We start from the raw sequence: 15348 nt of genomic DNA, 5'->3' as shown, positions 1-15348 counted from the left end.
CAGCCAACATCATCATCCTTCGCCTGGACATTGCGCAAGAGGAGCGACTGCTATCCCCGGAAGAGTTTGAGCTACGCTCTAGGCTTAAGAGGCGCGTGATCAGTCTTACGGTTCTAGAGAGGGGAAGAAAGAGCCAATGCACTAGGATTGCGAACCTGAAGGATGGGGATGCTAACACAAAAAAATTTCACCGCCGCATCAACACTAGGAGAAGGAAAAATCACATCCATAGGATCAAAAACGCACAAGGCTGGGTCACCGACCATAAGCAAAAAGAGGACATCATCCATAACCACTTTGTCGAGGTCATGGGCAGAGCAAGAACGAGCTGCATTGACCTTAATTGGGATGAGCTTAATATCCAGTCGCATGACTTGGATGATCTCAGTGATCCCATCACCGAAGATGAGGTTTTGGCAGCCATAAAAGCAATGCCGGGGGACAAGGCTCCCGGGCCGGATGGCTTCACGGGAATCTCTTCAAGCGTTGTTGGGAAATTATTAAGCATGATCTCATGCGGGTCATCCAAAGTTTTGACTCGCTCCACACATCCCACTTGCAATGGCTCAACTCTGCCAATGTAGTGCTTTTGCAAAGAACCTCCCTCTATGCGGACGACACGGCCATCTTCATGGCCCTAATCAAGCGGGACATTGATAACCTCTCAGTCATCCTAAGGGGTTTCGGCGAGGTGACAGGACTCTGCACCAACTTCTGCAAGAGCTCGGTTGTGCCCATTCGATGCAACCACCTTCCTCTGAAGCATATTCTGAGTAGCATTCCGGCGACCCGCGCCGCTTTCCCAATCAAATATTTGGGCCTGCCGCTCTCAGTACAACAACTTCGGAAGGTCGACTTAGGCGGCCGGAAAATTAGTAACTTGGGAGGGACAAAGCATCACAACTACTGGGCGCACTACCCTTGTCAGATCGGTCATCACCTCTCAAGCGGTCTTCTCCATCACATCTCTCATTGTGCCACAGGGCACACTTCATAATCTCAACAAGATTGAGAGGGCCTTCCTCTGGTCAGGGTCGGACAAGACGACCGGCGCAAAATGTAAGGTCAATTGGGACATGGTCTGCAGGCCTACGGTCTATGGAGGTCTGGGCATCCTCAACACCGACAAGTTTGCTCGTGCCTTGCGACTAAGGTGGCCATGATACGAATGGAAGGAGCCTACCAAGCTTTGGGTTGGCTTGGGCAACCTGTGCACCGAGGAAGATATGGATTTTTTCTATGCCTCCACCACAATCATCGTTGGCAATGGTGCAAAAACACCATTCTGGGACTCCCCGTGGTTGCTTGGTCGCAAGCCCAAGGATATTGCCGCTCTTATTTTTCAAGCCTCAAAAAGGAAGAGATCGACGCTTCGTCAGGCCCTTCGAGGAACGCTTGGATGACCCACATCAAGCATGACACTATTGTCTCCGTCGCACACATCTGGGAGCTTTTCTCACTTTGGGCTCTTGTGCATGACTTCCATCTTGACGATCAGGTTGAGGATGACATTGTTTGGAAACATGCTGATGATGGGCGGTACTCGGCGGCCACAACATATAAGGCGCAATTCCTTGGCCTGACGCACTTGCCCATTCACCACATGGTTTGGAGAGCTTGGGCCTCCCCTAAGGTTAAATTCTTCGCCTGGTTGACCTTGCAAGACCGGAACTGGACCGCCGACCGGTTGGAGCGGCGTGGTTGGGATAACTGTGGGCTTTGCCCGCTTTGCAAACGTGAGCAAGAATCGGGCATCCACCTCTTCGTCAAGTGCCGCTTCTCCATTAGGCTCTGGCGATCGGTCATCGACAAGTTTGGACTTGTGCACATGGACACCTCCAATTGACACCTTGAGGATTCCCTCATGCGATGATGGGATAGAAGGACCGACATGCGAAACCCCAATAGACAAGCGATGGCCTCTCTCACCATGCTCGTCACTTAGACTATTTGGAACGAGAGAAACGTGTGGGTGTTTCGCAACAAGAGCGCGCCGCCGCCTATCCTGCTCCAAAATATCGTGCTCGAGGCAAAACTATGGGTTACGGCAGGTGCTAAGAAATTAGGGCGTATTGTTGTACGAGAGTAATTGCCATACCGTTTTGCAAGGGCGCATGTAAAAACTCTAAACCCTATTCTCCTCTTATTTAATGAATGAGACAAATCTTTTGCCTCCATTTAAAAAAAAACTCTAACACAAACCGAGCGGGCGCGCTCATTGCTGGCTTCACACTTGACAGTTCCATGTCAGGTCGGTCGGTCGAGCGATGCGATCGAGCTGAAGCCCGCAGACGCAATGATGGACTGTGAACGGATTGACCGATCGAGATCGATTGGATTGGACGTGCCTGCTTAATGCTTACTATTATTTTCAGAGTGGCCATAGCCAGCTTTTCGTTCTGCTCGCCTTGTTTCTTTACGTGCGAAAAATGCACGGAAGATCTTCTCGTCTCAGTGGCGAGCTATGCCGTCTATCTACCTCGGGCACACCATGCGCGCTCTCTCTCCCTCTCTCGCCACCGCCGTCCCTCGTCACGTGCGTCGGCAAGCGCAGGCGCTGGCCACCGCACCACCGCAGCAACCGTGACCGGCCGGCGTGGAGGCCCGTGCACGCGCGTCGTCGAGGAGGCTAGCCAGCTGCTCCTAGCAGCTACGCCCTGAGGTCAAACGACGCAAGCTGCTGCGTGGATCTGCGCGTGCTCGCTCGTTTGTTGCCTTGCCCGTTCCCGGTGGCGTGGCAAGGTCAAATCCGAAGTCTTGCCCGTTCTCTCTCTCTCTCTCTCTCTCTCTCTCTCTCTCTCTCTCTCTCTCTCTCTCTCTCTCTCTCTCTCTCTCTACTCCGGGTCATTTCCAAGCAAGTAGTATCAGTTTAGTAGCCTATTGCCCTGTGCTGTACTGCTGTCCATGTAATCTGTTGTTAGCCCGTGTCTTCTTGGGCTTGTGCCTATGCTTGTGTTGCTTGGAACCGGAAGCACCGCAGTGCCGTTTGTAGTGGTAGAATCTCTGTGTCTATCTTTGATTATATGGTCGCCATTAAACGGGGCACACAAAATGGCGTCACCAAACAGGTTCCCCCTGCGTCTCTGTCCCATCAGCAGTCAGCAGCTGGGCGTGCATGCATGTTGGTCTCTGTTCCAGTTCGTCATGTACTACTAGTACTAACTAGAGAAAGGAAAGGACCGTTCCAACTTGACACATTGTCATCATCGGCCCCGCCGGGAGCACCTTTTTACCAACATTATCGGCCCAAGATTTTTCATTTTCGCTTAACAATGACTGTTTTCATTAGATGGATATAATAGACATCTTGAGCGCATGTAAATGTACATGCTACACACACACACACACACACACACACACACACACACACACACACACACACACACACAAACAAAATGTTGTTGTTTGTCCTAGCCTTGATGATGCGTAGAGCATGCTGCGCCCTGCGCATATTGCTGCAGTAGTCATCCATCCATCCATCCATGGTTCAGTGTAACTAGCTGTGCTCAGCCAACTGCATGCCGATTTCCCGGTTCATTGTCAAGTCGCTTGCATGGTGCATGAGCCTGTGGACGTAATGATGCCCCTGGCCTTTTGATTCGAAGTAGTAGGAGTATATATACACTAATCGACAGAAGAAAAAAAATTGACGTGTCGACGTCGATTGGACGCGCTCCTCATGATCTCCCGTACCGTACGCCTGCTAATATTGTGCCGTGCACCATGCATGCATGCACGCTCTTCCCTCGCATGCATGCGCAAGCCTCTGCACCGCCTTGGTCGCATGCAGCCTTCCATCGGCTGCACTGCAGGGCTTCCCACTAGGGCCGATCTGGATCTCCATTGGTCGCGGCGTACCGTTTGCCCAATCGGTGCAAAGACATGTATACCCTCTGCCAGCCTTCTGCTCTGGTTCTGGCGTTCTGCCACCTGCCGCCCTCGCCGGCCGGTGCACCACTGGCCCAGTGCCTGCCTCCCTGCCTCCTACTGAGCCTAGGGTTTCAGGTAGGTCGATGAGCAGGAGATGGATGGGTTGGTGACCACACTGCAATGCGAAGCACGGCTGGTGTACTGCCGCGGAGCAGCCGTTTCGTCTCACCACGGAGCGAACGGCGATGGCTACGTTTTCCGACGAATTCCCGGCCTCTCTGCCTCGCATGTGTCGCTACGGAAGCGGACCCCCCTCTCTCTCTCTCTCTCTCTCTCTCTCTCCAAGAAAAGCTGGACGAGATGGCATGGCTGCCTCGGCCATGAGCGTCACCCCACCGTGTACCGTCACAGCACGTACGTTGGCTACTACAGTAGAAGAGTAGGAGTATATGCAGTGGTAGTCACCGGGACAAGACTGGCACGACGTAGAAAATGCAGTGGTGGGCTAGAAGTGCCACTCGATCGGCTCACTCATTTATTAGGCTAACTCCAACGCGCGACCCCAAACGGACGTCCGGTTTGGCCGGATCCCTTTGGGGCGGCAATGGTTTGCCTATGTTTGCGTTTGTCCGATGGGTCGTGGGTGCGTCCAACGCGCGGCCGCACCCTAAAACCTGTCCGGAGTGGACGTGAATAGAAAAAAATAAAAACTTAAATGAAATGACTAAAAAGTAAATAAACGCAGTGGGCGCGATGGAGAACGCGGGCGGGGTGGGGGCCCGACGTGGTGGCGATGGCGACGTGGGCTCCCCCTTCACCGAGCCGCGGCGGCGTCCTGACGACGAGCCAGCCTCGTGGTCGTGCTTGCCTTTGCGGCCGTAGTTCCATAGCCCCATGGCTGCGGGCGGCCGACCGGCGAGTTTTTGGCTAGGGTTAGGGACTGGGGCTGTCTGGTTTCGAGGAGGCCGCGGGGTGGCGTGGGGCAGTGTGGACGACGACTGGTCCACAATTTCCATTTAAGAAGGACAGCGACCCCTCGCCTGGGCGGATGACAGGCGGGGCCGCCCGCGCGTGCGCAGATGTGGGCGGGTGGGAGGTAGGTGGCCGCCTGCCACGCGGCCCCGACGCGGACGAGGCGCGCGTCCGTTTGTTGTCCGTCGCGACCCAAACCCGGCGCAAGTTTGCGTTCGAAATGGGTCGGCCCGGACACAAAACGGACCAGATGGATCGGGACCGTCGCGCGTTGGGCCACCTCGTTTGTCCGTTTTATCCCAAACAGACGGGGCCGGACAGAATGGGGTCACGCGGCGAAGTTGGCCTTAATGCGTTCCTGAGTGGACAGAGGATGTGCCGTTTATTATTTTGAGCGCGGTACAATCGCGGATACTTAAATGGCATTGGAAAATTTGTTGTCAACTCAAGTATAAAATTTTCTTTTGGCTTGTTGTCAATAACTAGAAAAACTTCTTTATACTACATGACTATACTTGTGCCATGTGCCACATGGAGGAGCTAGAAATAAGAGATCGTCTCTTTTTCTACCGCCCTTTTGCTCAATTGTGTTGCCAATACATATGTCCCAATTGGAGCCCAGATCATTTTGGCACACAGGAGGAAATTGTCAATTTAAACAGCCTCTGAATGTGGCTTTTGCTATGGAGATCAGCATCTTAGTTTCTTGGGTTATTTGAACTACTAGGAATGACTTCATCTTTAACATATCACCCCAAGCCTATATACTTGCAGGAGAAATTGAAAGAGGAACTAGAATGGGTCATTTAGAGAGTTAAGAGGAAGGATACAGTGGCTTTGAAGACTGGATATGGCTTTTAGATGATTCCGCTCCTGATGTTGTATTTTATTGGTTATTTTCTTCTTCTCTTAGGTTTTTTTTTTTGCTTAATTAGGGCTTGTGTAGTTATTCTTTCATTCTTTTGGACATTACTTCCATATTACTTATTTAAAAGTTCATAAAAATACATAGCAGAGTCCTGCTATTTCCCTCAAAAAGAAAAAAATCAAGATAATTTTCTTGCTTCTGTAGAATTTCCAAGAACATCATGGTAAAACGGAGTACTCCTGGTGTGTAACATGATTTTATTTGTAAAACCTACTCTTTTTCGAATCTGGTTTGTAAAATATACTATTTGTTGGATATGGTTTGCAAAACATACTCTACATGCGCCTCCAAGTACTTAACTAACTTTGTTAACTTTGAACGACTGATCAAATTAGCATTAGGCGGGGGCGGGGGGCTATAGTCCCCTACCCACCCTCGCAAATTGTCTTTTTTCAACCAGTTTTGTATATTAGGGCACTTATATCTTATAATCATCATTAATCTATAATCACATATACACTGTCTATTTGTTGATAAAGGAATACATTACCATCAAGTACTTGGAGGTATAGTAAACCAACTTCTAGTACAAGATTTAGTTGTTGAGTTGCCATATTGGATTAGCAAATTCCTCAAATCTATTTTCCTAGCAAAACGTTCTTAGCATGTGTAACGCATGAGTGGGTCTTGTCTTTTCTGCTAACAATTGAAATCATTGGACAAAATGTATTAACGGACAAGCATATTGTCCATGACTTGGAAAACATGCGCCTGGGTTGGATGAATTGTGTGATTGTAAGTTAAAATCTCTTTCTTCTAGTTTGCATCAGTTTAAACACTTGATAATCAACAACATTCAACACTAGGCTAGCCAGTGTCACTACCACACTGCGAAGAAATATACCAGCTCTGGGCAAGCATCGCACATTATTGCAACCTATTGAGTTGCTCTCGTACTCATCATATATATCACTTTGCACACCTAGTTAGCATATATGACAGAAATTTGGCATCCTTTCTAGGACTTACCATCTAGATCAACCAAACTGGGTACTACTACCTAGATTTATTTTATTCAATGTCACTACGGAAATTGTTCAGATGTTTGATCCAATAAGTTGCCTTTATGAGGTGCATGAACAACTTTTCGAGCTTCATTTGGGGGTAGGGGGCCAATGCCCTCCCCTCCCACCTCCTCCCCCAAATTGGGCAAAATAAAAAAACTTTTTTACTTATATAGAGTTCCTCAAATGGAGTACAATTGTCCAAAACATTTTGCTAATAAAGACGTGACCATGACCACAGGGAAAAGATTAAGAACATCAACAACCTCTTGTTGTGTTCCTCCTCATCTCACCGCCACCACAAAGATCGATAATGATGACTAACTCACCAGACGACTACTGGAGCCCTAGACCCTTCTTGAGAAGGAGACACACTCGATATCAAGAGGGACTGAGAGAACATGAGGGGGAGGGAGAGATATCGAGGGAGGGGAGGGAGGGTGGGAGGAAGGGGGGAGATCTTGCAGGTACACATTGGTATGACAATCACGTTCGGAGATATAAGGCTAGTCGTAGTGGGAGTATCATATACTAGTATCATGCATATGATAATAGTATATGACACTACAAGTATCATATGTTGGTACTCCCTCCGGTCCTTTTTACTGTGCATATAAAGATTGTCTGAAGTCAAATTTCGTAAAGTTTGACCATATTTATATGAAAAAATATTAACATCTATAATGCTAAATTTATACAATATGAAAAGTAAAGTCATGACACATCTAATGTTGTTGATTTCACATTCTAAATGTTTGTATTTTTTTCTATAAACTTGGTCAAAGTTTACGAGGTTTTACTTCAGACAAACCTGATATGCGAATTAAAAAGGACCGGAGGGAGTATAATAGATGACCTCATTTATTGTCATGCATGGCACATAGTACCATATAATTTAACATGATATGGTATCATGGTATGATACTCAACCATCTTTTTCTTTGTTTAATTCTATGCCACCTCATCAAAATTGCCTAGTTGGCATGCATGATACTACACATGATACCTCCCATTACGGGCAACCTAAATGGGGTTTGGTGGTAAGTCATCATTTTGTTTGTTCCCAATCTGTCAGACACCATAAATTTCATGTTGAATGTGTTACAGGAATGTTTTTTGATAAATTTTTAGCTCGTGATATTTTAGTATGGTTGTAAATTTATCCATTCACATATCACTGTGAGAAATATTTCTAGTCGGGAAGGAAGAAAAAAAAGAGTGCTTTGATGGTAAAAAAATCGCCAATTAAGACTAGTTACCATATTACTCCCAATAGTAACAGGCTTTGCTCGTTGCCGGTGGCGTGGCACGGTCAAATCCGGAGTGTAGACATGCTTTGACTCTCTCGTTTGGTGCAAATGCAGGGGCAGTGGACGGAAGGCCGCCGGACTTTGGACATTATCGTAGCACAGCTCTGTCGCTGCATCTTCTCTGTCCTTTTTCGAAATTTTCATGCTTTTTTCTTTTGAGTGGTTGAAATTTCCATGCTGGTCGTCGTATCTTCATATAGTATAATCACTTCCTTATCATGTAGCCCTGTATTTGTCAATGTAATGTGTTGGTAGGTCATGTCGGCTTGTGTTATTTCTACGAAAAGTTTGTCTTACGTGTTGAGCCCTGCCACTGCCAAGTGCTGCGGTATTTTGCATTCCGGAAGCAGCATAGCATAGCATGCATGCAGCTCGAGGGTGGTACCAGTTCGTGTTTGATTTGGTGGCGGTAGTTTTTTGGTTGGCATCTTTGTTTTAAGGCATTTTACATATTTGTTCCGGTTAAGTCTAGTTGGACAAATGCAGACTAAAAATCACATCTGTATGTAGTTTGATTATATGTAGTAGGCTTCATGCATGGAGGGAGCGATCAGTTAGCATGTTGTTTGATTGCCTGCGTCATTGTTGTTAGACAGACAACACGTTGTTTGGTTGCAAACCGCTGAAGATGTGATCACCACTTCTCATTAGCGTGACCTTACCGCATGCACACTAAACATTGTCTTATCCTAACTAGGAAATAAATGGCAGTTTATCCTAACTATTAGCAAATGACACTACAAGTTATTAAGAGCCAATATGGCTGAATAGGGAAAGGTTCAACGATGCTCACTAGATGGAAGTTCATCATCTTCATCTTCCTCCTCTTCTGCTGCTGTTGTGCTTCTTCTTCTTCTTCTTCTTCTTCTTCTTCTTCTTCTTCTTCTTCTTCTTCTTCTTTTGCTGCTACTGCTGCTTCTTCTTCTTCTTCTTCTTCTTGCTCTTCTGCTTCAGATTCTTGTCTAACCTCTGTTATCCCACATTGTCTGAGCCCAATTCAACCTTTTGTTCTTCCATTCTTTGTTCTCAAAAGCCTCCACGCCATGGACAGAGCTGATCACCTCATCAGGAGTCACATCTTCCTCCTCCGACAAAAGTTTATCAGTTCCCCATTGCAGGATCCGGTTTGTGAATGATGCAACATGCAAGAACAAGCTTGACCTGAGTAGGGTAAGGGTGGAATGGCTTTTGATCCAGGATCTCAAACATATTCTTCAGAGCTTCAAATGCCCACTCAACCGTTACTCTAAGGATGGAGTGTCTGAGATTGAATAGTTCCCGGGGAGTCCTAAGATAGTTCCTACCAGAGAACTCGTTCAGATGATACCTGGTTTTCCTAAAGGATGGAAGAACACTTGGCCGGCATGCATAGCTAGCATCTCCTAATTAGAACTTGCCATCGGGGATGTTGATGCCATTATGACGACTCATGTTGTCACTGAGAATGTTAGTATCATGTGTTGATCCTTCCTAGCCAGCCAACACATATGTGAACTTTAGATCAAAGTCAACAGCAGCAAGCACATTCAAGTTTGCGTAGTGCTTCCTCGCTCTATATGCTGCAGCTTGTGGCTTCGGCACTTTGCTAGTGACATGAGCACCATCTTTTGCCCCAATGCAATCTTGGAATGTCATTACACGATGCAGTTATGGCTACAGCAGAACAATAACAACATACCAATGCATGAACTACATACTGTCGGTGCTCACTCTGAAGTATGGATACCATCTTGGGCTAGTGCGAATCTTGGTAGGAGTCCGGCCGGTTGGCGAGATGATCATCTCTCCTCTGAGCCCCCCAACAGCATAAAGCACTTGCTTGAAGTACCTGGAGATGGTCGCCATTGATCTTCTGAAGGTGTTGTGTACAACCCTGAACCTCTGGTTATGACCAACAACATGTAGGAACATGACTGCATGCTCTTTCACATTTGTGCAGATACTATCTTCTAGCAACCCCCTGCTCCTGAACGTTTGCACAAGTTTGGTGAAATATGCTCTTTTCATTCGAAGCATCCACAAAGTCTCTGTGTTGTTGCAGTTGTAGATGTACTTCAGATTCGCTATCCTGTCCTGCTCCTGGATTAACATAGGACCATACCCGATGAGAGGTTTGTCATTCCGAAGAACAACTCTCTTATGGACAAACAGAATCCATGCCTGAACCATATGTATCAGCGCCAATTCCTAAACTAGAAGCTTCGTCCGTTCATCCACAACCTAAACGACATCCATGACGCGGTCAACAATGGCACAATCAACCCTAAACACTCCTACTGAATGAGCTAACAAAGAAGGGGGAGAGGGGTAGTTTACCAGCTTTAGGGTCGAGGGAGACATGGCCGGGACAAGGATGGCCGGACAAAGTCAAAGAAGAAGGGGAGAAGCAGTTGCCATTGCTGGAGTGCCGTTGCTGCCACCAACACCACCGCCGCCGTCGATGCCGTAGATCTGAGTCGTCGTTGCTGGCGGTGCCAATAACAGAGGAAGGCTTGTCCTAGAGTCAGGGGGAAGCGAGTAAAAGGGATGGTGAGCGTATATTTCGCACCATCCCGCCTCCGCCGATTTCCCCCTCCGGCCATCTCCGTTCGGATCCACCCTCCACCGCCCTACGCCGCGTCTTCCTTTTGCGTTTGACTCAGCCTGGCTCACAGGAGCGAGCCAGGCTCTCGGGTGCTTTAAGTTCCGTGCCAATGCGAGCGAGGCCTACTTGCACGCAACCAAACGCCCCCTTTTCATCTCGCCCGGACCTGGTTGGACTGTATGCGGCCCACCAAACGCATCCCAAGGTGTGTAGGCAAATGTGTTTCATGTCTCTTTGTTTGCATCGTGCACCTGCGCGTGCCGGCCAGCATGGTCTCCGCTCGCGTCCCTCACCGCTTCCGGTGCACTAGTTCCGCTACTTTGCTAGAGTTTGCTATGGGTTCATGCATGTCTCTCGTATGAATAGCTGAACACCATTCGTACTATGAAATGAAATGGGGTGTTCTCTACTCCTCGTCATAGCTGGTTTATTATCTAATTAAAACCAACCTCCAGTATGCATGCTTAGCCGGTTTCCGGGCATGCTTTGGTACACCTGACTTTCAATTTGCAGGTAGCAACATGAACTCTCCCAGCTCCGGCTAAGATAGATGAGATTGTTTGAAGAAAATCCAACAGGAAAGGACATGCCTCAGTCACAAACTAGCTACTCGATCAGCAGACTACCATATTGCCTAGCTTTCATGCAGCTCGATCAACTGCACCACACCTCACCGCGCGGTAAAAACAGGAAGGCAACTGATTAAGAGGCGGTCCAAGATGGCAAGCTACGCATTGCCCATTGCAGGCTGGTGACGCCGCCGCCGTATGCCGTCGAGGATGAGGGGGTCGGTGACGATGGAGAGCACGTGGTTTCAGATCCGCCTTCGCCGCCATCACCGGCCGCAGCTCCTCCTGCTCCTCCCTGGAGGTGGACTGCACGCCTCCACCGGGCTCGACCACGTGGCGCCTGGAATGACGACGGCCTGAACTCCTCTCCCGCACGGTTGTCGCCGCTGCATAGGCCTGTGGAAAGCTGCAGCTGGGTGGCGCCGTCGTCTCCCCACGAGATGGGCGCGGGCGGTGAGCGCGGCGCTGCGTGGCACGATGGCGGCATGAGCTGCAGCTCGAGGTCGTGCCCGCTGCGGCTGGTGCCTGTCGGCGGCAAGAACCCGTTGAACGTGGCCACGGTCGGGCTCCGCATTGCGGTGGCGCCGGGCCAAATCACCGCGCCGATGAGGACGCTACTGGATGGCATGGCGAAGCCGGACGGGTACGGTGATGTCGCCCGCTGCTGCGGCGCGGACAACGCGCCGCACACCGGCGCCGACAGCACACCCGCCTGTGGGGGAACGCCGCGGCACGTTCGCTGGTGATATGCGAACGTGTCCACCCTGCACCGCATTTAGAGTTTTAGACCCGGCCATCAGTTAGTCGTCGAGGGCCGGCCGGCCGGGCACCAATGATCACAGCGTGAACCACGTACCGGAAGAAGACGCGCCCACAGTGGCAAGGGTAGCGGAGCAAGCGGGCGCGGGTGCCGCTACCGCCGCAGGTCTTGAGGTGGGCCTTGTAGTCGCCGTGGACGGCGAAGGCTCTGGAGCAGCGGGAGCAGGACCACTGGCGGTGGGCGCCGTGCTGGCGGCGGAAGTGGTGCTTGATGGCGCTGGCGCCGCTGAGGGCACGGGAGGGGTGGTGGTGCGGGCAGCTGGGCTCCGGGCACACGAACACCCGCTTCCGGCCCGGCGGCGCCGCCTTGCCGGCGTCCCGCCTCTGCAGCTGCTCCCACGGCACGCCGTGCCGCCGGCGGTGCATCTGCAGGTTCGTCGCCCGCCGGAAGCCCCGGTTGCAGATCTCGCACACGTACGTCTTGGGCTCCAGCAGCGTCCGCGGGGACAGCGACACCACCTCCGCGTCCGGGTCTGCGCGCCGCGAGGTCCATGCATGGATGTGAGGTGACATTCCACATTTCCACATACACACTGCAGGCTACCAAATCTTGGCACCGATCGACCTACGAATGTAATGTATGCGTCGGTGTCGATTACCTGGTGTGCCGGCTGGCCGGCACTTTCTCCTGGTCGCGGGGGAGGTGGCGGCGATCTGCAGATACCCGGACGGCGGCTCCGCCGTCTCCTCGTTCGTGGCCGGCACGGCCGTCGGCGCGCAAGAGCCCGACATGTGCTCCGTCGCCATGGCGATCGTGCTCTTCTCGACTATTGGCAAGGAGAAAGGCAGCCGGGAGAGAGGGAAAGGCAGAGTCTTGGAGTGAAGACAGACAAAAAAGGAGGCGCTGAGGTTTCCACCGTCTTAAGGTTTTCGCAGCTGCATGTGCGCTGCGCGACGGTACGCTCACGCTCACGATGTAGGCCAGTCCTGCAAATTAAGGACTACGTATTTTTTGTTTCTACATGTATGGATGGGGTAGCTTGGAACTGTTGCACAGATGAACAAGAGTAAGAGTCCCGTTTTAAAGCCAAAAATACTACAGTTCAAAATTTTCGCTAACTCTCAATTGCATGGCCAATTCATATTCCTTGGTTATGCATGCCCAGAAAGTTTTTTTTAGCTGTGACAATACAATGTTTTTGTACTAACTAGACGAACACATTACTACAATATGCCGAATCTTTTTCAATAATTATACTACAAGAGATCTGTATGGGAAATGAAGTTTTCTCAGTCGGGCTGTCCTTGAACGCAATGACCTGCACGAATTACTTTCGCATGCATGCATGCTATCGTGCAGTCCTGGCGGATACTAGGAAGGGAGAGACCTGGCGGTCTTGAGTCGCATTGAATGACACATTCTATGAGCGCTCATCGAGTAAACTTGCAACGGTAGGCAACTCGCCGTTCATGTAATGAGCATTGTTTGGGTTAATCATTTGCCAGGATGAATGTTCAGGTGGTGAGAATCAATGAGGATGGGGTAGGGGCGTAGGGCACCAAATTGGGCAATATTTAGAAACTTTCATTGCGAGTGTAAACATTCCAACAGTTTTTACTCTTTAAAAAGTATACTAGTAATACCCATATATAGTAGTGTCACATGGAATAATACGACGGTTTTAGACCCAAGGCAAGTGTACTTTGTTAAATCCGTCTTAACACTACCACCAGTTCATTTTGTAACCTTGAACGACATCCATACTGGTTAGGAATTGACAGGCTGCTGTGCCCCTTCCATGCTCCACCGCTCGCTGTTGCATGCCAATATAACAACACTTCTCTATTGCATGATCACGTACCCAAATTTGATTTCCGAATGTCTCCGTCGTCGTGACCTGTACTCCCACAAGAACAGCCATCGTGTAAACTGCAAGAGAGAGTAGACCATGCATTTACGCACGCACGCAGATAGTACACTGCAAGTCCGTGCAAGAAGACAAACATGCGGTGCTGGCCGGTGCATAGTAGTAGTAGATGTTGCAAGGCTGCTTTGACAGCTGCTGCATGCTTCTGAAAACCTCTTTGCGACCTCTGCAACTTTTCAGAGGGTTTTTTTTATTTTCACATAAGAGGCAACTGGTTGACAAACGCACTTGTCTGCCTCCATTGATGCATGCATGGCTACAGACCATGTCACACAGATTCTACAAGATACTGATCTCGATGACACGAAACACATCAAACGATGGAAACGACGAGAGACGAGACCGCAAACAGCCTCTAGACAAAGCGACGACATGCATGCGGCCGGGCTGCAGCACAGGAGCTGCCGTCTGTTGGTTCAGGCTCTGGCAACCGCATGCCGCAGGGTGCATGGCTGGCCCATCTGATCAGCTAGCATGCCGATGCGCATGTCTTTCACGGAAGAGGCAACTGTTTGACGTGCGTCTTTGTGTTCCCTCCTTTGATGGCTACCACAAAAACGAAGCTGGCAGTGCAAAATGGGGAAGGACCCGAGGCTTTTCTACTTCCAATCCACGGACCTGGCCTGGGCTAAACAGCTCGGCAAGACGACACCATTTTCTGTCACGAAAAACACAAACACAAGAAGACACACCATATTGCACGAGGAACAGGTCACATATATATTTACGCAAAGCTAGAGACCTAGACTAGATTAGCATGCAGTTGCGGGAGAGAGAGAGAGATGCAAAGTTTAGTTATTTAGTGCTTACGTTCCGTTTGACTACGGCTACTTCAACAAGAGGGGAACCGACTACGCTTCAAGAAACACGGCAACATTACCCCTCAAAAAAAAACACACGGCAACATTGCAAAACTACATAATTAGTGGTTAAAGCCTGTTTCGATCATCGTTTTTTAATCCCCCTAAAAAAATACATGCCTTTGTTGGTCGTTTTCTTTTCGGTGTAAACAAAAACACCTCTATATTAAATAATTTGATTTATATAATAGGTCTTGCTAGATCTCAGTCGACTGAGACCTAAAAAAGTCTCAGCAAGTGATAGTATAATATAAGAAGAGAAAAGAAAAAACTAACAAGAACTTTTTTATACGAATCTCCGTGCAAGATCAAAAAAATATAGCATTGACTCAGACATAACGAAGTCTCAGTCGACTGAGACTTAGTAAAAATGTTATATAATACTCCCTCTGTAAAGTAATATAAGAGCGTTTATATCACTAAGTTAGAAACCCTGATATTCTGGAGATCAATCGTACAGAAAAAGTTAGAATAAAATCGAAACAAGATCCGAAGAGAATAGCGCAACAGACCGATCATCGGCCTTGTATGAGCTTGTACAGCCGTCGGCCGTTGCCGGGATAT

The 15348-nt window shown here is 49.1% G+C and overlaps 1 protein-coding gene across 1 annotated transcript; it reads right to left on the bottom strand.

The window, feature by feature from the left end:
* Positions 1-11370: 11370 nt before the first annotated feature.
* Positions 11371-12788, bottom strand: LOC119318254 (zinc finger protein SHOOT GRAVITROPISM 5-like). The gene is made up of 3 exons (XM_037592775.1): positions 12656-12788; positions 12094-12529; positions 11371-12001 (listed from the first exon to the last, which is right to left on the bottom strand). Exons 1-3 carry the CDS (start codon positions 12786-12788, stop codon positions 11371-11373), a joined length of 1200 nt encoding a protein of 399 aa, XP_037448672.1.
* Between the last annotated feature and the right edge of the window lie 2560 nt (positions 12789-15348).

This window comes from Triticum dicoccoides, chromosome 6A, assembly GCF_002162155.2.
Source record: "Triticum dicoccoides isolate Atlit2015 ecotype Zavitan chromosome 6A, WEW_v2.0, whole genome shotgun sequence".
Lineage (NCBI taxonomy): Eukaryota > Viridiplantae > Streptophyta > Magnoliopsida > Poales > Poaceae > Triticum > Triticum dicoccoides.
Note: the sequence above shows the minus strand (reverse complement) of the source record. Positions and strands in the feature narration are given on the sequence as shown.